General features: G+C 41.4%; 1 protein-coding gene across 1 annotated transcript in view; it reads right to left on the bottom strand.

The window, feature by feature from the left end:
* The window catches only part of sec13 (SEC13 homolog, nuclear pore and COPII coat complex component), a 60,994-nt gene extending 37,929 nt beyond the window's left edge, over positions 1-23,065 (bottom strand). The window contains exons 1-3 of the mRNA XM_063068379.1: positions 22,970-23,065; positions 12,936-12,980; positions 1,278-1,393 (exon numbers count right to left, since the gene is read on the bottom strand). Of these exons, the coding sequence (XP_062924449.1) occupies positions 1,278-1,393; positions 12,936-12,980; positions 22,970-22,972 (164 nt within the window). The 5' untranslated portion in view covers positions 22,973-23,065. The remainder of the gene's footprint in view (positions 1-1,277; positions 1,394-12,935; positions 12,981-22,969) is intronic.
* Positions 23,066-25,185: the final 2,120 nt, after the last annotated feature.

The following is a 25,185-nucleotide window of genomic DNA, read 5'->3' on the forward strand; positions in this document are numbered from 1 at the left end:
AGAAAGCCACACAGTCAAGGGGAGAAGGCACAAGCACACAGTGGTGGGAGCTGAAACCCACTCTTACATCTTGCACTGTAATAGCATTATACATACCACTCCACCACCACACTACCCTTAATCGGGAAAGATAACAATCACATACCAAAGGCTGAAAAGTCAGCATGTGGGATCTCTCCAGTGGAAAAAAATGCTCTCATCGAGTACATTTGTTGAGATTTATTTAAAAATAACAGGTCACCTTTTTAAGAATTAGGAACCTGGGTCTTTGGAACTCAGGAAGTAGCCGCAGAGCTCTTGAATATTTTTAAGACTACGTGAGGCAGATTCTTGTTAACAACAGGAAGGGTTATCAGGAGTGAATGAAAAGAGGAGTTGAAGTTAGAATCAGATCAGCCATGAACTTATTAAATGCACAGCAGGTTTGAGGGGCCAAGTGGGCTACTCCTGCCTCTAAATTGTATGGGAAAAAGAAAATATTAACATGCCTAGTATTATAAATTGAAATTGCATTTAACAAATTCGTTTTTTGAGGATGTATCTACCAGGGTGGATAAGGGAGATCCAGCAGATATTGTATATCTGGATTTTCAGAAGTTTTCTGATCAGCAAGATGCTCACTTTGGAATAATGCTGACACAGCAAGATCCAAATGGCAATTACAACCATTGGCTTGTTGGTTTATGCTATATTGCTCCTCCTGACATTTAAGCAGAAGTGAGCTAATGCAGGTATTCCTGGAGGGATGCATGCTAGTCTGGCTCAATATCATGTCTTTTGTGGAACAAGTAATGGTTGCTATCTGGAAATCTGACTGTGTGGTCATTTAGTTTTTGATGGAGGAAAGTCTTGCGCAGGACTTACAGAGATAAGAAGAAAGAATTGCAAGAATATTTTATTTTTTCTTCTGACCAGGAAAACTAAACCAAACAACACTCATTTTTCTTTTTTAATACTAAACCGAAAATTGGAAATTTCCAGCATTTCACACATTAGTATGAAGGGAAACATGCCTCTTACCAATATGCAACACACATCAAAGTTGCTGGTGAACGCAGCAGGGCAGGCAGCATCTCTAGGAAGCGGTGCAGTCGACGTTTCAGGCCGAGACCCTTCGTCAGGATGAAGGGTCTCGGCCTGAAACGTCGACTGCACCTCTTCCTAGAGATGTTGCCTGGCCTGCTGCGTTCACCAGCAACTTTGATGTGTGTTGCTTGAATTTCCAGCATCTGCAGAATTCCTGTTGTTTGCGTTTCTTACCAATATGTTTCACTTACCCTCTCAGGTCAGCAACAAGGATTTGACCTCCATTCTTAACATCAAATATCTTTACAGATCGATCAGAGGAGCAGGTTGCGAGACGAGTACCGTAGTAATCCATCTGTGCATCGTGCTGCATGAGAATGGTGGAGAAAGCTTTTATCAAATCCACACAGCACATGGCAATTACTCAAATTAATTCAGTTGCTGGAGCAAAACAATTAATTTCTCTTTACTCAGTTAGTAGTTAAAACACAACACCTACACTACTAATTCTATTATTCTAACTACTAATTCTAGCTATTAGAAGCATTTAATGAGAAGAGTTTATAGGGCTGGTGGGACTAACTGTTACAAAAAGTGGTCAGGATGGGCCAAATGACCTTCGGCTATGCTCTAATCATATTAATTGACCAAAATGCTTTGAAATGACAGAACCATATCAGAAATATTGAAGTTAGATGCAAAGAAACTACTGCAGCAACAGAGAATGGAACAGACAGACAAATATACAATTACCTTGGCCTCATTTGTTATTATACATCAGAACTTGAAAGAGATTAGACTGACAGAAGTCACCCATTCTTCAAAAGAATATCGGTGTTTATAAAATATTGCACTCTCCCCTACATCACATTTTAGCCACAGACTTTGTTACCCAAGATCCTTGTCTAAGTCCCCCTGATCCCTGCCACGGTAAAGAAATGAACATCATAACATCCTATATGATTGTCACAAACATGATCTCCCCTGTTTACATTCTTAACGTTCCTAATCCAAAGGAAGGTGGCCTTATTTTTCTCCCATTTCATTGCTGCTGTTATATACAACATGCTCTCTAGAAACCCAGAGCTATCATTCTGAGCATTAAGCTCAAAGACCGGGAACTGGGGTTGAGGAGGAGATAGAAAGAAAGGATCAGCCGTGATTGAATGGCAGAGCAGACTTGATAGGCCAGATGGTCTAATTCTGCTCCTATGTCTTATGGACAAGGGAAACATTTCAGCTCTGCTTTCTTATTTTTACGAGGCCGAGTTGTTAGCTCGACGCTCAACCCCTCTTAACCCCATTCTCCTGCCTTCTCTTCCAAACCTTTGAAGCCCTTACTAATCAAGAACCTATTAAACTCCACTTTAAATATAACCAATGATCTGGCCTCCATAGCCACCTGTGGCAATGAATTCCACAGATTCACTACCCTCTGGCTAAAGAAATTCACCCTCATCTCCGTTCTAAAGGTCACCCTTGTATTCTGAGGCTGTGCCCTCTGGTCCTAGACTCTCCGATCATCAGAAACATCCTCTCTGTCTGTTGCGGGACTAATGCTCTCAGAAAGACTTGAAGAAACTTTCCCCATAAGGTTTATTTTTTGCATTTTCTGAAAGGGATTTCGGCTGAACATCACATCTGAAATGCTTCAAAAGATCCACCATTATAGTTAAGAAGTGTGGACCAAACCCCTGAAACATGGAATCGGTTACCACATGCATGATGATGACATCACCTCTTGATTTATCAATTTCAACTCTGAATCTAATTTGAACTTCATTAAGTGGCATTTATAATTGATCAATATTCCAGGTGGAAGTAGGCAGTGCAACTTGTAAAGTAGCCACTAACAACCTTCAAAGCTTGACAAATGAAAGAAAAGAATGCAACTTGTGTAATATGGAAGCATAAAGTTGATACTGCATAATGCAGATGATATGTATACCTACATTGTCAAATGATCAATGAAGGAACAATACTGAGGGTCCAGTCCTTCTCTGCATTTCACAAGGGCCCTTGACATAGATTTGAATCAAATAAGCAGTTTTATTTGAAATGCAGGCAACATTTACTGAATAGTAAGTAAACCACAAATTAAATTTACACTCTTATTCAATTTCAACAGCTCACAAGCATGTTTTATGAGCAGAGAAATCTATCTGACAAAAACACAGAATGAAGTACTGATAACAAGCCACATTGGAGCTCCCAGTACTGATGTTCACCATAATCAACACTGCCATCCTCTGGTCTCTGTGAATGAAAGCACTCTTCATTCCAGCCTCCAACCTCGAAAGCACCATTGGGATTTTGGAGCAAAAACAAAGTGCTGGAGGAACTCAGTACATCAGGGAGCATCTGTAAAGCTCAATGGATAGTTAATGTTTTGGGTCAAGACTCTGCTTCAGGGTTGAGCGTGCAGTAGCAAGGTAGGGAGTATGAAGAGATGAGAAGAAGTGGTGAGGCAGGGGTTGGCAGGCAACAGGTGGAACCAGATGGGGAGAATATGAAGTGAAGCAAGGTAAGGAAGCGGTCTGTGGAGTCAGAAGACAGTGTCTAATAGTCATAGTCATACTCATACTTTCTTAATGGTTGATTGGCTGAGATGGATCAGGAGAGAGAAAAGGGGGACAGGTGAGGTAAGAGAAGGGAGGGTGGAGGTGGAGACAGGCGGTGATAGATACAGAATCTGACAAGTAAAGAAGGTGTAAGGAACCAGGTAACAGGGTGATGATGGAACCCTTTGGGCAAGGGTATCAGAGATTTAGAAGATATACTGTATTGGTGATGGGCAGATAGAAACAGTTGGGGGAACTGTTGAAGCTGGGTGATGGGAAAATGGGGGTGATGGAAACTAGAAGGTGAGAGACGGGGCAATAGTTAAAAAAAAAATGAATGTTCACTCCATGGGGGTTGTAGAATACCCAGAGAGAATACGAGATGCTCTTCTTTGCCTAAAAGTTCCCCAGCAGCTTGTTTTTTATTTGCTCCAGATTCTAGCATCTGCAGTCTCTTATGTGGCCATTAGGATTTTGAATATTTCTGCCATTTGTTCTTCTAAACTCAAGACAGTATAAGCCAGTGTGATGAATCTCATCCAAAGTAAAAAAAAACACATTGATCTTTGCTCAATGACAAGTACTTCCTTCACTGGGTCAGGAGACTAGATCTTTTCAGAATAGGCCAGATGCAGCATCATCAGGAACCTACACAATTGAAGCAAGGTGCCTCCGCTGCAGTGGTCGAATATTCGTGAAATAAAAGTCAACATACTATTTATATTTCAAATTGATGCTCGACTGACATGTTAACTTTAAGCAATTCATGTACAATCTCTCATCACTTAAAACTGGTATTTTCCACCAAAGTGGGTAACCTATTTGCCGTGCCCTCACTCATTCTCTTATCCTGTCTTTCACTATCAAAACCTCCCTGAATCTTTCTCATAGCCCACACTGCACCCAATAAGTAAGATCAACGAAATTAAATATATTTCATATATTACATCACTCAAACCACTGCTATAGGCTGCAAACAGCTTGTGCTCCAGCAGCAATCCCAGCCATGCACCATTAGACACAGCATCTTAGGTATAAAAGATTATTTCTACTGTTTTCTGACATCAGTCTATACTAACACTTCTTCTAATAGCATGTGCTATAATTCTGTTTTTTTTGTGTGTCGCACGTAACTGAAGGCCTTCTGAAAGTCCAAGTACATAAGATCCATTGATTCACTCTTATATGAAATGCTAGTTACAACATCAAAGCACCAATGGATTTGTCAAATAGGGCAAGTCCTCTAACTTTGCCCCCAATCCTACTGTTTTCTAAATGCCCTGATATCACTGACTTAACAACAGATTCTAACATTTTCACTACACGGGTTAACAGGTTTGTCACATCTGCTTTCTCTTTGTGAATATATATGTAACTTCATAATCCATGGGAAATACTCTAGAATCCATGGAATTTTGAAGACTGACAGCCATTTCCTTCAAACTTCTTAGATACAGGTCATTAGGTCATGTGGATTTATTGCATTTTATTCCTATTAATTTCTTCAATACTTGTTTTTCACCAATGCTAATTTCTTTTGTCTTTTCATTCATCTGTAGTTTTTCCACTTGTTCCGCGAGATTCCCCCATCATCCATAAAGATGGACACAAAATTCACTCCTCTTCCCTTCCTAGCATTTGTCCTTTTACTTCAATTCTTTGGCCTCAATAATGAGACAAAACATAAGCTTTGAATCACACTAAAATGCAAGAACAGAAACTAGCATATCAAATGTGTCATGGGATTTCTTATAGTTTAACAATAAATCACTCCAAGCCAATTAAATCTCCTCACGAACACAGGTGTTAAATTCATGAGCTACTTCTAACTGTTATCACTGCCTGTGTCCATGTAATAAACACAAAATGCTCTTAATTAAAACTGTCTCCCCTTTACTTAATGATATGAATGTGCCAACATTCAAAGAATATAACTATTTTACCTACACTGCGTTAGCTAGAAATGAGGAATAAAATACTGCGCAGAAGGGCAGTGATGCAGAGCTGTCCATAATCATCAGTCGAAGCAGTGGTCCATCCAGTCTGGAGATAAAGTTGCAGCTATTTATTTTTGCTCACATTGTCAGAAATACCCGTGAGTTAGAAAGAACATACATTTATAGATGACCTTCATAAGTACGACACTTTTTTAGGCCGGTGGTGCACGCTCCCTCTAAACTATAATGTTATTTAAATTAGGTAAAGCTGACCTGTAGTTTAACCTCATTGATCCTACTTCATTCAATTAACCTTAGTATTACTGTTATTCATCTTCAGTGTTGAAAATTTAAATTGTATAACCTCAGCAGCCTCATCATTCCTTCTCAAACCCAGTGTGGAGGATCTGCCATTTTTCTACACTGATTTCTATATGCCAGTTTTCACAAATTAGTTTGTTCTGAAATAAGTCTTAATTTAGTCTTAAAATTTTTAACATAATTACTTAATCATACCTTTAACCTGAAATGTCTTTTGGCAACCACACTTAAAAAAACTGCTGGTTAACAAAAATATGGTACTGCAGGACTGTCCCTGTGTAAAAATGATGTGTTAGCAAAATAATCTCACTTTCTAGAAAAGACACTGTCCTTGTTAGCTTTGTTCATTTACCTTGAAATAGTGTGTCCAGTGCTTGTCGGATAGATTGTACGAGCATTTGTAAAACTCATCAGGCCAAACATTTTTGCAAGCAGAAAAATCCTAGACCTGTGATCATCTGACAAGTTTAGTGACAATATTATGACAATTTCCATCTGCGTCAGAGACTAGGATTAAAATAATCTGGTCTTTTCCTGAAATCAACATCCCTACTTAAAATGGTCATAAAAGGGTGTTTCATTCCATGTGTTTTCTGTTTAACAGCCACAAACAACTTTATTAAAAGGACATGTTTTCTAATATCGTGGAGATGTTGTTGCCAATCTGAACTGACTGGGGTCTGCAGGTGAGAAAATCGAGGATCCAATTGCGCAAGGATGTATTGAGGCCAAGGTCTTGAAGCCTGTTGATTAGATTTGAGGGGATGATGATACTGAATGCCAAGCTGTGATCGATAAAGAGCATCCTGTTGTATCCATCTTTGCTGTCTAGATGCTCCAGGTTAGAGCGAAGAGCCAATGAGATGGCATCTGCTGCGGACCTGTTGCTCCAGTAGGTAAATTGGAGCAGATCCAAGTTGCTTCTCAGGTAGCAGTTGATAAGTGTTATCATCAACCTCTTAAAACACTTCATCTCTGTGGACATAAGTGCTTTTTGCAAGCACGAGTAATGAATAGGACCTTGATAACATTAATCAATGCCAATATCTAATGTTTCTGGTCACTGAATCAAACATTTTGTATCAGATAACAGGATGGCACTACCGTTGACTAGTTCTTATGACTGACTTGGAAACCAAAGACTGTATTTAAGACGATAAGATATAGGAGCAGAATTAGGCCATTCAGCCCATCAAGTCTGCTCCGCCATTTCATCATGGCTGATCCAATTTTCCCTTAGCCCCAATCTCCTTCCTCCCCGTAACTCTTAATGCCCTGACTGATCAAGAATCTATCAACCTCTGCATTAAATATACATAAAGACTTGGTCTCCACAGCTGCCTGTGGCAAAGAATTCCACAGATTCACCACCCTCTGGCTAAAGAAATTCCTCAATGAAGCAAAGGGGATCAGGGGAAAACTTACATAAGTAGTTAGAAGAATTTGGAACTGCCTCCGGTTAAGAAATTGAGAATGTACAATTATCAGTCTAGAAATGTAACATAATGATTCCATTTCATACAATCAATTTTTTAAGTTAGGGCTATATCAGCATAGCCAACTGAAAGGTTTAAAAAGTGTAGGCAGGATGGTAGTCACGGCATGCTCCTTCTGTAAGATGTAGGATTGCAGGGTACTTCATGGTCTCCCTGATGACTACATCTGCAGGAGATAGGAGATTCAGAGGGATGCACAGGAGGTTCTGTGGCTGCACAAGAGAAGCTAGGATGGTGCGTTGCCTCCCAAGTGCTAGGGTTCACCATGTTTCAGAGCGGCTGCGGAAGATTCTCAAGAGGGAGCGTGAGCAGCCAGAGGTTGTGGTGCACATTGGCACCAACATTATAGGTAGAAAGGGAGAAGAGGTCCTACACAGTGAGTATAGGGCATTATGGAAAAGACTGAAGAGCAAGACCTCCAAGGTAGTTATCTCCAGATTACTTTGCCACATGCTAGTCAGAGCATGAAAAGGATGCTAGTACAAATGAATGAGAATCTGGTGCAGGAAGCAGGATTTCAGATTTCTGGATCATTAGGATTTCTTCCAGGGAAGGCATGATCATTACAAAAAGGACTGGTTACACCTGAACCCGAAGGGGGCCAATATCCTTGCGGGCAGGTTTTCTGGACGATTAGGGAGGGTTTAAAATAACCTGGCAGGGGGGTGGGAACTGGAGAGACAGGGCTGAGGGTGGGATAGTTGGTATACAAGCAGATGCAGGATGTAGCGAGACTGTGAGGAAGGACAGGCAGATGATTGGACAAAATTGCAGTCAGTGGAATGAGTTGAAGTGTAATACGGGGTAAAATCGAAAAGGGTGATGAATACAGAACTGGTGTTATATTTGAATACACACAGTATACAGAATAAGGTAGATGATCTTGTAGTGCAAATAAGACCTTAGCAGGTGTGACGTTGTGGGCATCGTTGAATCGTACATGAAAGAAGATCATAGTTATGAGCTTAACATCCAAAGATACACATTGTATCAAAAGGACAGATCGATAGGTGGGGGGGTGGGGGTGGAGTGGCTCTGTTGGTAAATAATGAAATCAAATCCTAAGAAAGAGAGAACATAGGATTGGAAGATGTAGAATCCTTGTGGGTTGAATTAAGAAACTGCCTCCGAACAGTAGCCAGGACGTGGGATATAAATTACAACGGGAAATAGAAAAGGTTTTAAAAAGGGCAATGTTACAATGATAGTGGGATATTTCAGTAAGGAGATAGATTGGGAAAGACGTATTTTGAAACAAGCTGAGTGGTTGAGACCACTAGGGGAAAAGTAATTCTGGATTGGATTTTGTGAAATGAACCAGATTTGATTAGGAAGCTTAAGGTAAAGGAACCTGTAGGAGACAGTGATCATAAAATAATAGAACTCACCTTGCTGTTTGAGTGGAAGATAAAGTCGGATGCATAAGTATGCCAGTGGAGTAAAGGAAACTACAGAGGCATGAGAGGAGCTAGCCAAAGTTGATTGGAAGGGGAGACTAGCAAGATTGATGGCCAAACAGCAATGGCTGGATTTTCTGGAAGGAACAGGATAGATACATCCCAAAGGTGAAGAAGCATTCTAAAGGGAGGGTGAAGCAACTGTGGTTGACAAGTCAAAGACAGCTTAAAAGCAAAAGAGAGGGCGTGATGAAATGGTGAAGCAGAATTGATGGGCCGAATGACCCACCTCTGTTCCTATGTCTCATGAAGAAGACAGTGTACCATTGGAAAAAAGGGAAGCACATGGGGCACCAGAGGGAGGTGATGGGCAGGAGACAAGAGAATGGGTAAGAAGGGAGCCAGAATGGGGAATAGAAATAGAGAAAAGGGGAGGGGGAGAAATTACCGGAAGTTAGAAAATCGATGTTCATGCCCTCAGATTGGAGGTTATCTAGAGAGTGTTGTTCCTCCAACCTCATTTGTTCATCCAAGGAACAAATATTCCTTGTTTAGTTTTGTGCCAGGCTCAGGATGGCTTACACAGGGAAAGATACAACAAGTATTTCGTTGTGAAAATCGCAGGCAAAGTAAAAAGAAGTTAGCAGGTAGATGAAAGACTTTTTTCTACATTAAACAAAGGGAAGCTTCAATAAAATGAAAGAAATTAAATGAAAAACATAAATCCAGAGTCTTACCACTATGAAAACTAAGCAAATATAATCAACCTCCAATGAAAATGCAAACTGACATCATCTTTTAAAATATCAGAGTCAAGCCTAATGGATATAAACCTTGTTCATGCAGTGCAAGTCCTTTCCTTTCCCAGAATTTCTTGTTAGGAGTAATATAGCATTGTGATTAAATTGGCAGACTATTATTCAGCAGCCTGAACTTTTAGTCTCACCACAACAGATGGGGAATCTATATTCAAATAATTAAATAAGTCTGCAATACAAAGATTATGCCAATAATAAAGAAAAATGCTGAGAATGGCAAAGATCTCTTCATGCCAGGTGACATCTCTGATCAGCCAAAGGTCACAGCATTGAAATGTTAATCGAAAATAAAAAAAAAGACACCCATGTCAAAAATCTGTAAAACAAAACTGAAAAAGCTATAAACACCACAAGCCAGGCATCATCTGTGTAGAGATCTCAGCAAGCCTCCAGCAAAAGTACACAACCTGCTGAGTTTCCTGTTTTAAATTCAGCCCAAAATGTTAAGTCTGATTGTCTCCCCACAAATGCCCTGTGATCTGATGAACATTCCCATCGTTTTAAATTTCTGACTTACAGAACATAGAACATTACAGCACAATACAGGCCCTCTGGCCCATGTTGAAGTACTGACCTTTTAGCCTTCTCTAAGGTCAATCTATTCCTTCCGTCTAGCATAACCCTCCATTTCTCTATCATCCATGTGCCCGAGAGTCTTTTAAACGTCCACAACGTATCCGCCTCTGCCACCACCCCTGGCAGCGTGTTCCATGCGCCATCATTCTACGTGTAGGGTTCTCAGTGATACTCATCGTAATGTTAATTGTTAAGGCTGACAAAATGACTTCTCTGTACTGTTAACTGCTGAGTAAGGGGTTCTCTGTAGCAGCATGTTTGGGTTATAATTAGTGATAATGGGACTTGTATTCATTTGCTAACCAATGGAAGTCATGTTATTCTATCTGTATGTGAAGGAACCGGAGGAGAAGCGCGGGCTTTTGGTGGAGGAGAAGCGAAGAGGCCGGACGTGAGTCGAGCGCTCTGGTAGATCACCAGGAGTGATCCCAGCCGAGGGTCGACGGAGTTCGGAGGAGATCAAGGGGAGGAACGGATACCCCATTTCATGAGCTCCAACAAATTATTGTGCACAGAACTGATAAAATTTATTGATTTGGCACCTTTAATTTTATTTGTTTCTACCTACCCATCACCGAGAAATCATTATAAAGTGTAATCATTTACTTGCCTATTGTGTACCGTGATATTTTGTGTCGTGGACTTGTACCTGGGTGCAATCACACAGTATCCACACCGACGCACTATAAAGCCGGCCCATTATGAAAATATACCGGGGAGGGGGAGAGGGGGATAGGGGTGGGAGACATTGACATGCACACACTCAACACAATGACAGAAAAATGACAAGGCAATGTTTGTGTGTGTGTGTGTGTGTGTGTGTGTGTGTGTGTGTGTGTGTGTGTGTGTGTGTGAGAGAGTGAGAGTGAGAGTGAGAGTGAGAGAGAGAGAGAGAGAGAGAAAGAAAACAAACAAGAACAAGCGCGCGTATACTTGTGTGTGTATGGAGTGTGGTTACCGAGTGCTCTCCATCAGACTCTAAACCTTCTGAAATGGCCCAGAAAGTTACTCAATATTTTACCAACAACTTTTGCCAATCTTGCAAGCTACATTGCAATGAACAAGTCAGAAAATGTGTCCAAATGTTAATGCTTTAAAAAATCAGAGGGCTGAAAAAGTTAAGAGTGGAGCAAATATCTTCCTATACATGTCTAAATAAAATTCTCATGGCAAGGGTAAGTATTAAAATCAAATAATGATCTAATAGATTAGAATCTGCAACTTCTTGCCAAGGATTCCAGTATCCTTTACAGACACACGATTGCAAAGATATTCAATTAGTTCTATATTGTAACTTACCCAAGGCCTTCAATCACTATTATACATCTTGCAGAAATGAGCAAATAACTGGACATATTTGCTGGAGTTCCCTTTGCAATTTATGTGTGGGTTACACTGGATATATTCACTTTGAACCACTCAATATTAGATAGCATTATTATAATTCTCTCTCTGTATCCCTTTCTCTCTCTCTGCCTCTTTCCAATTACTTTTCCAATATTAAATTAATCTGTGACCACCTTATTTCCCCTGTTGTCACACTGCTCTGAGTGAGATCACCTTCCTGGCAGAACAAAACAAAATAATTACTTTATCGATTTCCTCTTGTAAAATGGGATTCTATATTGTGATGCCAAGAAATGAGAAATTGCATTGCTGTGCTGAGGATAAGCAGTTGATACCCTGCTGCTAGGAATAATCGCTATGGAGATTGGGGATAAATGAGCCTGCTGTATAGAAACAAGACCTTCTCTCTCATCTCTCCATACTTTCCCTTGATATCTCAGTCCTAGCCACAAGGGAACAGAGTTCTCAGCCACAAATTCTCAGAATTGTCTATTGGGAAGTTGTAAGCAATGCCTGTCATGCAGATGGTTCATTTAAAGGACACCTTAGGGCAATTATCCTAAAGTATTCATGACATGGGTGTAACTGTGCGAAGTTCAAACAGAAAAATGAGTAGTTCATTAAACTGCAATGATGAAGCTAACGCCTGTAAGATACAACAGCCCAACTCTCTCAGTGGATTTACACACTTAATGTCTATACTTATTACCAGAATCCACATCAATGCCTTTCCCCTATATAACAAAGGAGATGGAGATTTAGATATAGGTGAGTAAGAAATGGTAATGGACAGGGAACCTCCTTCTTGTTCCCGACTTCTGATCACAATTTACAGAGGAAAAAAAACTGAAACTGAAGATCTAATGTTGATATTTGAATTGTTAAGTGATAGTTATTCTGAGGTTTTTGCTGAGGGAGCCTGAATACCTACTGTACAAATATGGTCAAGGTACTATACAGAAAATCAGACTATCAAATCTTCATTTATCAATTGAACAAGCACTAATGTACACATTACAGTATGCGAGCAAAGGTCGTGGAAAACCCAAATAGATTACAGTGTCATCAATCATTATTCATTATGGCATAGCGGGTGTGTTTGGGGTGGAGCATCACTTGCTGAAGAAGACAGTGAGTGCAGCTCTGTCCTCACTGAGACTGCCCTTTTGCTGCACTCAGCCACAGTGAAGCATTCATGGGGCAAGGGACATGATTTCCCCATTCCATGTTCTGTAAATTTTTTTATGATTCCAATAACCCAGCCCAATGCTATCCTCCATTCCTACTCCTCAAATTCAAACATTCAAATGCAAATAAATCAGGATAGGAATTTCATTTTTAAAATAAACTACATTCTCCCTAAATTTAATCAATCATTGAATGCTTTTGGTAGTAGTAATTAAGGAAGTTTCTGTACTTTGGGAGTTTATTTAATATGAATGAGCGATCCACTTACAATCATATCCTCATGGGACGTATCCACTGTGTTGATCACGGAAACCTGTAAATAACAATAACAAGGCAGATTAAGAGAATCTGACGGTGCTTAAAAATGTGTCCACTTCAGATAATTTTAGCCATTCTCACACCAAGTACCCAGTGGCATTATCAATTAATGCCAGAAATGTGCCTCAGGACTCATTTTCAAGAGGACTGTAATGCATCAACATGACCTTTAGGCTGCATGCCAGGGACATCATGTTCTTTAGGCTAGAACTATACTGAATTTTCAAGTAGATCATCGCAATAACCACATAATTTCCCTAATATGTACATTAGTTCACATGCAATCTTTATGATCCATACAAGAAGCTTATTGGTTTACCAAATCTAAGCAATCTGAACCTAGGTCCTCATGGTGGTAGCCCCTCCCCCAACCAAAGTAGATTTTTGAAGCTAGCTGCAATGCAAGTGTCCACAAAATAAGGTTTACTAATATCTCTTCAAGACTATTCTCCCCAAAAAATACAAATTCATTAACTTTTGTTTTGTTCCTTTCATTGAAGTGTGCATCACCAGTAAGGGTGCAGAATTTGCAAGATTCACTATCTTCTGGATGAAGAAATTTCTTCTAATCTCTGCCTTGAATGACCAATCCCTGCATCTGAAACTGCAAATCTCATCCTAGGCAAACCAGCCAGGCTAACATCAACACTGGCAACAAACAACTTAGTGGTCCGAGAAGCATCTGTGGGAGGTCAGGAATCATTAAATGTTTTGAGTCCTGATGCAGGGTTTTGACTCAAAACTTTGACAATCCCTATCCTTCTACAGATGCTGCTCAACCTGCTGAGTTCTTCCAAATTGCTTGTTGCTCCAGATTCCAGCATCTGCAGTCTTGTTGTCAACATCAGCCTTATAACCCACATCTGCCATGTCAAACTTTTCAATGAGATCACTTCTCATTCTTCTAAATGTGTGACAGTACAGGCTTAGTTTGCTTAACCTGCTCACACCATAAACCTTCCACCACAGTAATTAATCTCCAACGCACTCCCTTCTTCAGAACTCTATTATTGCTTAAATAAGGAGAACAGATTTCTATATAACATTCCATATGTATGCTTGCTCAGAGAATAAGAACCAGGTTTATTATCACTGATATATGTCGTGAGATTTGTTATTGAGTGGCAGCAGTATAGTACAATACATAAAATATACTGTAAATTACAATAAGAAATATTTAGTATATAAAAAAATCAAATAAATAGTGCAAAATAAGAGCAAAAATAGTGAGGTTGTGTTCATGGGTTCATTGTCTGTTCTGAAATCTGATGGAGGTGGGGAAGAAACTCTTTTTAAAACATTGAGTCTGTGTCTTCAGGGTCTTGTACCTCCTCTGTGATGGTAGTTATGAGAAGGGGGCATGTCCTGGGCTGGGTGATGGGATCTTTCCTGATGGATGCCGCCTTTTTGAGGCAACACTTCTGAAACTGTTCTGGGGCGGCCAATGATGGAGCTGGCTAAGTTTCCACCCTCTGTAGCTTTTTCCAATCCTGTGTGACGGCCTTTTCATACCAGACAGTGATACAATCAGTTAGAATGCTCTTCATGGTACACTTGTAGAAAATTGCTAGAGTCTACATAATCAGAGCTAAACATCTCCACTCTTGGACTCAAATCCTCTTACAATAAAGGCCAAATTCCTAACTGCACGCAGGTGTCCCTTGACTGATGGAAATTTAATTCGTGATTTTTTCATGACTTTTCTCACTGTAACAAAAAGTGCACCAATTCCCACCCATAATGCATTCATACTTCTCCCACGTCATTGTGTCTCCACTGAGATTGCAGTACAGACATTATCAGAATTCATCACAATTTATTCCATGCATCCTTTGTGAAGGCTCAGAAATACTTCAGCAGCTCTGAGGATGAATCTCTTCCAGAAATCATAAGAAATAAGCATTACTGCTTTTCTGGAAGTAATTGAAGTCCTCCATTGGTCAGGGTCTACATGATACACAAGCCAGTGCAGTAATTAGATTATGAGAACACTCAGTCCTTTTTTATTGTCATTTAGAAATGCATATATGCATTAAGAAATGATACAACGTTTCTCCGGAGTGATATCACAGAAACAGGACAGACCAAAGACTAACACTGACAGAACCACATAATTATAACATATAGTTACAGCAGTGCAAAGCAATACCATAATTTGATGAAGAACAGACCATGGGCACAGTAAAAAAAAAGTCTCAAAGTCTCGAGTCAATTGACTCCCGAGAGGATTGCAGGAAGCAAAAGGGAGAAACTCCGTGCCATAAACCTCCAGGCACCGTCAACTTGCTGATACCTTGGAAGCAGCCGACCACAGCCAACACTGAGTCCATCCATCCGAAAACTTCGAGCTTCCAACCAGCCTCTCCGATACAGCCTCCCGAGCGCCATCCTCTGCCGAGTGCCTTCGACCTCACCCCGGCCGCTGAAGCACACAAAGCCAAGGATTTCGGGGCCTTCAGCTCCGGAGATTCCGGTTACCACACAGTAGCAGCGGCAGTGAAGCGGACATTTCAGAAGTTTTCCAGATGTTCTTCCATGCTCTCACGTCTGTCTCCATCAAATCAGAATTGCGCACGGTCCCCTACTTGACAGATAACAGATACCATCACCGAAGTGGCCGCATACATTACGGAGAGCAAGCTGCTGCCCATACAGCAAGCTCCATCAGCAGAGAGTGATACAGTTTGGCACCAGCAGTGTCGCAGGAGTTGTCTATTAGCGTTGAATTTAATGTAGGACTGCCTTAGGGACTCCAGTTCCAGATTTTTTCTCCGGGTTTTCTCCTGAAGCTTTTCCCACGCATGGGTACAGCCACAAGGCAGTGGAATTTGAGATCAGAGTTTTCCTTCTCTTAGATGAGCAGCCAACCACGGCTGAAAGTCACATCTGCCCAAAGCAACTGGTTTTAAAGTGCCAGTAATCCACCTTTACCCTTTTTCCTGTTTGTAGAAATGGTTCAGCCACACTTAATAGCTAAGTCACACATGAAACCCAGGAGTTGGACTTGGTTGTCAGAGGTTATTTGAGAAGCACACCATTAGAAACATTTAACAGGTAGAGGGAGCTTATCCCCACTCCCACCCCGGCTATATCAACAGGAAGTTGTTACAGTACAAGTAACTAATAGATGTAAAAAAGGTGAATTTTTGTAGGCAACAGCCAGTTATAAGTTTCACAGCATCAACAGGGCAAACAATCATTAACATACAGACGAAATAATAGTGCCCAAAATGTTACTGCTAGAGGTGTCATAATGCAGAGAACAACAAACAGTGTAAAAGTGTGCTTAAATTGGACTCAAGGGCACATGCCTCTGAAATTTGAAGATGATCCAGGAAACACAACGTTGTTAGAGAAAGTGTGAACTGAATGTGATGGGGTGAGAGAGTGTAAGGTGACGTGGTGTGATGGATTTTCTGAATTCCAATTTATTCAAGGGAGCTATGGCTGGTATGATTGCTTCAAAGAGTTTGCACATCTGCATTATGTTCACCTTCCACAAGAGCAGATATTGTGATGGAAAAATATTTTCCCTAGATGCTAAATGAATCAAGGAAGTTGTTACTCTCCTGATCAAATGTTTAACGTGGTGCAAATGAGCCTCTTTTAGAAGAGGATGCCATCACACGCTTTCTTTTCGACAGAAGAGGTAACTGCTCCAGGAGTGAAACAGCCAAAGGCTGCCATGCTCTTCTCCTTGGAGGCAACGGTGAGTGTGACTATCAATCTCTTCATCTATCAGTCAGAGAATCCGAGGACTTCATAGGGATACTCAATGGCCATTCGTCTAGCAGTCTGGCAGTCAAACAATAAAGCTTGGACGTCGTTGCTGCTCTTGCAACATTGTCATTAAAGCCAAGTTTTCTGTCATATGCACAAGAACAATAAAAATTTTATTTGCAGCAGCATGAGAAGGAACATTGCATTATACATATAAGCATGCTATTTTTCTCTCCTGTAATCAAAAAACACTTAAACCAATAACCAAGACCACTGAGCCTTGCTCATTGTCAAGAGCGCTCATTGGTATGTGATTAATGTTGAGAACAAAGCAAATGACATCAGGGCAGCATTTTTGCCCTTTAGTATCACTTCATTAATACAACCCTTGGACCATGGTGCTACTGTTCAGAACACCTCTCTGAGGATCATCACCTTGTCATGGTGCAGAGGCTTGTGAAGTCCCGAGAGCCACGCTGTCTGGAGTTTAGCTATTTGGCACTTAACTCCTGGTAGGGTCACCCATGTCGGTGAGGTTCCAGAGAGAGTAATCCAACCAAGACCTCAATGGTGGAGCTGGCTGAAGACAAAGACATCACAATGGCAATAAGGCTACTACAACTACGTCGACTCAGGCCTAGGGGGCCGGCGTCAGGCAATAAGGCTGCAGCAGTGAAAGGTCTCAGTCATCTTGTATTCCATACCACTGATGCCTGACCTCATTCTGCCAATGCATCAGCCACTTCACATTAAATAAATTCATGCACAGGTACCCTGCATTAAAGGAATTCACCCTAACCTCCCAGATCAAGTCCTGTGGCAATTAGCAAGTGGTGAAGGGGGCAGGACTGTTAGGTCTGGATGAGCTCAGGATCCATTGTGCTGGGTTTTATGAAGGGCAACTAAAGGAGGAGGAGACTGGTTACTCTTGCACACAATGCAACAGAATATGTGGATCCCAGCTCAGCCTTTATAGCCAAAACACCACCCCTTAGGACAAGGTTTTCCAACCTTTTTAATGTCATGGACCAACGCCATGAAGGAAGGGAAAATTCTGCCTTAGGAGAATATCATACTCAACATCCAGTGTTTGCACTACTTTGTTAGAAACAATGCTTACTACTTGTAGCATGTAATGAAGCATGCCATTTCACAAATAAACTTCAATGATAAACCCAGCATTAAGGAAATTTGGATGAGGTACAACATCAAGATACTCAGAACTGACATTAATGACTCTTGGGATGTGTTAAATAGCATCCGAAAGAAATTTTTCCCTCAAAATATTTCCCCCAAAGACCTCTGAGAAGGTATTGTCAGGCTGTGTTTAATGAAATACACCAGTGATGTGGAAGAACCATTAGAATCACAAGACAATGAATCCATAAATGAGAATCTGTTCGAGCTTCAGCAACAAAATTCACAAAAGGCAGAAGCTGTCAGTAACATAACACCAACAACAAAACAGTTCACTACCTAGACGTTTTCTGAAGCATTCCTCCACATCAAGAAAGCATCGGCCAATTTAAAAAACAATTCCAATATGAAGACTACATGGCAGAAAATGTATTTTGTTATGAAGTGGTTCATCAGATGAAAAAGAGTTGCAAAGATTCAATCCTTGTTCATCTAGCAAAAGCCAAAGAACCCTCAAGATCAGTGTTGTTTGCGTCATCAAGTTCAGATCGGCCACCATCTGAAGACCATTAACAATTCTGCCTCCCACCTCCTGCACTGCCACCTTGACATGCAAAGCCACATGAGGGTATAAATTAATAGTAGACCACCCCACACCATTCATCTTGCAGACACTATCCTCTCAGCAAACTGCCTTTTCCAAAAGCTCCCTTCTGGAAAGCGCAATAAAGCCATTAAAACAAAAGCTTCATGTCATCCCAGGCAGTTAATCTGATCACTCATTCTAATTAGCCTGTCACTGCACTGCAGACACTCCAATGCTGCTTACATTGTAAACACATGCTGGTATTTCTGTATTTACACACATCTTATACCACATCCCTCCTTTAACCTCTAACTTCATTTTTACATAATTCTTAATAATGGTTGAATGTAGTTCTTTGTTGCATGTTGCACCCTGACCAATGCACCATAGCAAATTCCTAATACATGTAAGTGTATATTGTAAATAAAGTTGATACTTAAAATAACTAATTTGATTAGGAGTATTTTAAACACAGCTAACTATATGAAGATATGAATCAGGAGTAGAAATATCCAGTTTGATCCCTCCACCAATCATTAATATCAGGGCTGAGCTCATTGCAATTTCAATCCCATAATCCTGGCTACTCATGGTAACCGTTCAGCTTTTGCTCAGTAAGCATCTCCCTCAAAGGTGATTCTGCTTCCTCTGACCATCGACAAAAACAATTCCAAAGACTCACTGTCTTTGGAACAAGAATTTTAAAATTTCCTTATCTCTGACTTGAACAGGTGAGCCTTCTTTTTTGACAGTGACCCCCTAGTTCTTAAAAAAATGGAAACATCCTAACGTTCTCCCCATATCCACTCAAGACTCATCAGGATCTGCTATATTTTCCACAAAAGAGGACACAATTATAGTTTAAGATAGGATTGTTTAAAATTTATTATTACCGATACTTGCACTGATATATTTTAAAAGTTTAGGATTTTTTGGCTGAACTTCTTCAGCTGTAGAACACAGACAGGCTTATTACATTGAAACCAAAGGAAAAACATATCCAATTTGAAAAAAAATTAACTTAATGAAGCATTTTTCAGAAACAAAACGCTTTCATAATCCAAGAAGTGCCTGGAGCACTTTCAGTGATTTACATCAAAGAACACCCAAGTAATTTTATAATTTCAACATCACAATTTAAACACACTTAGCCTTTCTACTTATCTTAGCAAAGGGGATAACCTCATAATTTTTCACATTATGTTCATCTACCATGTCTTTGCATTTAGCTGGAATGTCTATATCCCTCCCCCCCCACCAAAGCTTCCGTATCCTCTTAATAATCCACAATGCTTCCCAGCTTCCGTCATCATCAGACTCGGATATGTCATATTCATCAGGTTATCCAGAGGATCCGGGCAGCATCTCACCAGCCACAGCCTCCCAACTCAAAACCCTTTATTCCTGCTCTCTAATTTATGCTGTTAACTGACCCTCACCTCATGAATGTTTATTATCCCCAATGCATAAACTCTAATTCTTGTTTAATAATCTCGTGTGACCTGAGCTTCCCAATGGACAACTAGTTCACCCTTACCCATTCCGCTAGCTACAAACTCAAAACATAAATTCTCAAATATTTCACTTCTGCATATCCATGACAATTATGCCCAACCATATTATTATTTTTAAATGCTTGTTAAACTTCATTAATAATAGATTTAATCAACATACACAAAATGCTAGAGGAACTCTGCAAGTCAGGCAGGAGGATGTTTTGGGCTGAGACCCTTCATCAGGACTGGAAAGGAAGGGAGCAGAAGTCACAAATAAGAATTTAGGTTGCAAGTCTTTGGCTTCAGGGGATTTAATTATACTTCAGTTACTAAATCACATGGCACAGACACAGAACCCCATCAGCTCAAAAATACTAGTTTACACTACTCTCATTTCATTCCCATTCTGATGAAATGCCCTTAGACTCCACCATTTACCTACACATTCAGGGTAATTTATGGCAATAAATTAACCAACACTCCTGCACGTCTTTGGGAAATGGGAGGGAACCGGAACACTGGAAGCTCACACAGTTAAGGCTGATTTATACTTGTACATACTAGCTTACGCCGTAGTCTACGCAAGTGGGCTACACCGTTGTGAGCATTTATACTTGTGCATTGGTGTGTCTGCGTCGCTCTGCAATTCACCGCCAAAACGCTAGTTGGCGGTGGGGTTTCTATGCCACTGTGTTGAGTTTCTTCATGTTGAAACTCAACACGAAGAAACTCAAACTTCAAACAATGGCGACTGAAACTGAAGGAGGGTGAATTTTCTGTGCTTGTCTGGCCACTGAAAGACATTGACGAGGAAATGCATTTCAAATATTTTCGGATGTTGGCAGGTAGATTTGACGATTTGGTTCATCGTCTCCAACAATTTATTTCGCATCAGCGTACGCACAGTATACTCAGAGACTGGCAATCACCATTCGAGTTTTAGCTTCAGGTGGAAGTCAACAGGCTGTAGCAGCTAGTTACAAACTGGCGTCAAGCACAGGGTCCTGCATAATTTCAGAGGTCTGTAAAGCTTTATGGAAAGCATTGCAGCCAGAGTTCCTTCCCTACCCTTCAGAAGCCCAATGGCAAGCTATTGCAGTGTAGGAGGAAATGCGATGCTACCAAGCGGACCAATCACAGTTATTGCGGTCTGCGTCACCGCGACGCATAGTTACATTTTTGGGGAGGTGCACGTCAGGCTATGCCGTAGGGTACGTGACTACGCCGTCAATTTGACGCACAAGCATAAATTGGCCTTTACACCGAGAACATGGAAAACTCCGCATAGACGGTACGTGAGGTCAGAATCACTGGAGCTGTGAAGCAGCAGCTCTGTTAGCTGCATCACTGAATGACCCTCTCAATTGCTGCACATTCATTTTTCCAAATGATTCATTAGTTTAACAATGATAATTTCTCTGAGCCCCTCATTCACTCTAGGTCTCTACAGTAATTCCAGTAAATTTTAGAGACTCCATACATCTGCTTCCTTGGAGACAAATAGAAAACATCTGTCTTCTATCAGACTCCCCCTCCTACAGCCCTGTATCTCTTTCACCGATCAACTTCCTAGCTCTTCACTTCATCCCTCCCAGTGTTACCCATCACCCTGTGTTTCTCTCTCCCCTCCCCCACCTTTTAAATCTGCTCATCATTTTTTTCCCCAGTCCTACTGGAGGATCTCGGCCCGAAACGTCAACTGTACTCTTCTCCATAGATGCTGCCTGACCTGCTGAGTTCCTCTGACAATTTGTGTGTGTTGAATAGAAAACATTTGTTGAATTCCTCTGCCATTCACCGATATTATTTCTCCTATCCCAGTTTGCAACGGACCCATAGCGACTTTAATAGATCTTTTTGTTTCTGTATTTCTATAGACATTCTTACAACTTGGCTCGACACTTCCTGTCAACTGTTACCAATTTTTATTGATGAACCAGAGAAAGCATCGTATCTGTGTGCCTAATAGCTGGTATGGCAACAGCAAGAAACTGCAGCAATGCGGACACAGTCAGCATATCATGGAAACCGGTCTCCACTCTATGCTTCCTCTGCCTCAGTAAATCACCCAGCATAATCAAGGATCCTACATTGTTTCTTCTCTCCTCTTTCATCCGAAAGAAAATACAAAAGACTGAAAGCACATAAACCAGGCCCAAGGACAGCCTTTACCCTGCTGTTACAAGATCATTACATGGTCCCAAGTACAATATGTTGGACTCTTGAACTCACAATCTACCTCATCATGATCTTGCACCTCATCGTTTACCCAGTCTTCATTTTCTCTATAACTGTTACACTTCATTCTGCATTGTTGTTCTACCTTGTTCTACCTCAATGCATTGTGTAATGATCTCATCTGTATGAACAGTATGCAAGACAAACTTTTCACTGTACATATTCTCATAAGTCAATTCCAAGAGTTGGCACATTAATTACCGCTGAAAATTTGCCCTATTCTAACTGGGAATTGATGGCAACGATAGCAAAACCAGAGCCTGTGCAGGATCAGTACGAATTCAATGGCTTGTAAGTTTTTCCTATGCCCTATGAATTTATAACACTTCATTATAATAGCCTGGCTTCAAGTTGCCACCGAAGAATCTGTATGCATGGGATGAAACTGAACGTTCTGTTTGATCTCTCACACAAAAAAAAACAACTAATTTGACAAATAACTTTAAATTTGCGACCGATCAATTGCGCGAACTAACAGTTCATGAACAACGGAGCAGGTTGTGAGACCGACGTGAACTAGATGTGGAGGAAGGTAATGCGTCCACAGCTGCACGGGGTGGCACTAGACTCCAAATGCATAAACAGATGGGTCACCCATAAGGGCGCCCCTCTATCTGATGTTCAACACACTCCAGCCCGGAGCCGGGCACCGTCTAGGCCAACTCCCGAGCCAGGTCTCGCTTCCGCCTCCTATATCGTGCCGACCCCTACTCCCACCCAACCCCGGGCACTGATCGAACGCAACAGCCCCACACCGCCACCCCAACCCAGTCCGCCGGAGAATCAGACGGGTGCGGAACCCCTCACCATGACTCCCGCTCCCGGCGCCGCGCCGCTCCGCTCCGCTCCGGTCAGACGTGGCAAGACTCAACCAGCGCCGCCCGCTAAACTGACCGGCTTCCCGCGAAGGCACGGAACAAAGGTTCCGGGCAGCTCTACAGACCCAAGAGCACAGTTCGCCCCCTGAACTCCAAGAACACACCCCACACTCTGAACCCCAGATTTACAATCTACACCTTGGGCACTAAGAACATGCACGAAGCCCCAGGAGCTTGATCACAGGAACCCCCCCCCTCGAGCGTGTCTCAGATGCACCTTTACTCTGAACCCTTTGTCTCCAGAGCAACCCACTGCACTCTGGCATACCTTCACCCATGGATGTCGTCTTCATTTTCAGCACACGCCAGGACTACACTCCCTTCACTTCTCCTGTTATTCAAAGAGTGTAATCTGATTCCCTCCATCACCAGCATCAAAGGCCTAGCTGCACTAGTTCATTGACAACTCTTTCGGCTTCTCTCACTTTCTCCAAATCAAGGCTATACGGTATATTGTTACTTGCCATGACGCAAACACAAAACCCCAAACCTTTCTATCGCTAAAATTGCCTCCTTCCACTTTTATAGCACCACCTCAGTCTGATCTTGCCTTTCAGCACATGCACAGTTTAAACCTTCGTACGTGCCTCCATCATTTTGACTCTGCCCAATTTCATTCCAGCACCTGTCACTGTCCCTGCCTCCAACACCTCCACTAGCACCTCATTCCACATTCAAACTACTCTTTTTTTGTGAAAATATATCCCACATATCATTATTCACATTGGACTGACTGTGTTCGTGCAGGTTCGAGTGTGGATATTATCCCAGTATTGTGGATGTTTGTGTGAGGTATTGATACCTTATTGTCATTCACACCAGACTGTTCTGGTGTGCATACTTCTGGAATTGGAACTGGTCTATTCTTGTCACATATACTGGGGTATAGTGAAAAGTCTGTCTTGCATACTGCACAGTGCATTGGGGAAGAAACAAGGCAAAACAATAAAACAACAACAATGCAGAATAAAGTGTAACAGCTACAGAGAAAGTATAGCGCGGGTAAACCATAAGACTATAAAACATAGACCCATTGAGTCTGTTCCGCCAATTCATCATAACCGATTTATCATCTCTGTCAACCCCATTCTTCTGCCTTCTCCCTGTAAGCTTTGATGCCCTGACTAATCAAGAACCGATCAATCTCCACTTTAAATGTAGCGAGTGACTTGGCCTCCACAGCCAACTGTGATGATGGATTCACCACCTTCTGATTAAAGAGTTTCCTTCCCATTTCTGTTATAAATGGACATTCTTCAATTCTGAGACTGTACCCTCTGGTCCTAGACTCCCCCAGTATAGGAAATATCCTCTCCAATTCACTCCAACTAGGCCTTTCAATATTCAATAGGTTTCGATAAGATACTTATTCTTCTAAATTCCAGTGAGTACAGGCCCAGAGCCACTAGATGCTCCTTGTGTTAACCCTTTATTCCCAGGATAATTCTCGTAAACCTTCTCTGGACTCTCTCCAATGCCAGAAAATCCTTTCTTAAATCACGAGAGGCTGGATAAACTTGGGTTGTTTTCTCTGGAGCACCCGGAGGCTGAGGGAGATCTGATAGAGGCTGACAAGATTATGAGAGGCATAGATAGAGTGGACAGAGAGTATCTGTTTCCCAGGGTTGAAATGTCTTAATTCCAGAGGGCATGCATTAAGGTGGGGGAAGTAGGTTCAAGGGGGGTGTGAGAGGTAAGTTTTCACTCAGAGAGTGGCAGATGCCTGGAATGTGCTGCCTAACAAATACTCAAATACTTCAGAGCCCTTTAAGAGATGTTTGGATAGGGACATGGATGTAAGGAAGATAGACGGATATGGACATGGCGTAGATAGGAGGGATTAGTGTTTGGGTGTTTTTGATTTGCTTTTTAGCTGGTTCAGCACAACATTGTGGGCCGAATGGCCTGTTCCTCCACTGGACTGTTTTATATTAAAGATAAGGAGCTCAAAACTGCAAGTGTGTCCTGACCAATGCCTTACAAAGCCTCAACAATAAATCCTTGTTTTATATTCTAATTCCCTCGAAATGAGTGCTTACACCACATTTGTATTTAAGGCTAGGCCTTCTGAGGCTTTTCAAATGTCATGTAACGTTCAGTTATATTGGCTCGTATATGTCGAGGGGAAATCCCACCCAGCACCTG

This window comes from Mobula hypostoma, chromosome 15 (genome assembly GCF_963921235.1).
Source record: "Mobula hypostoma chromosome 15, sMobHyp1.1, whole genome shotgun sequence".
Lineage (NCBI taxonomy): Eukaryota > Metazoa > Chordata > Chondrichthyes > Myliobatiformes > Myliobatidae > Mobula > Mobula hypostoma.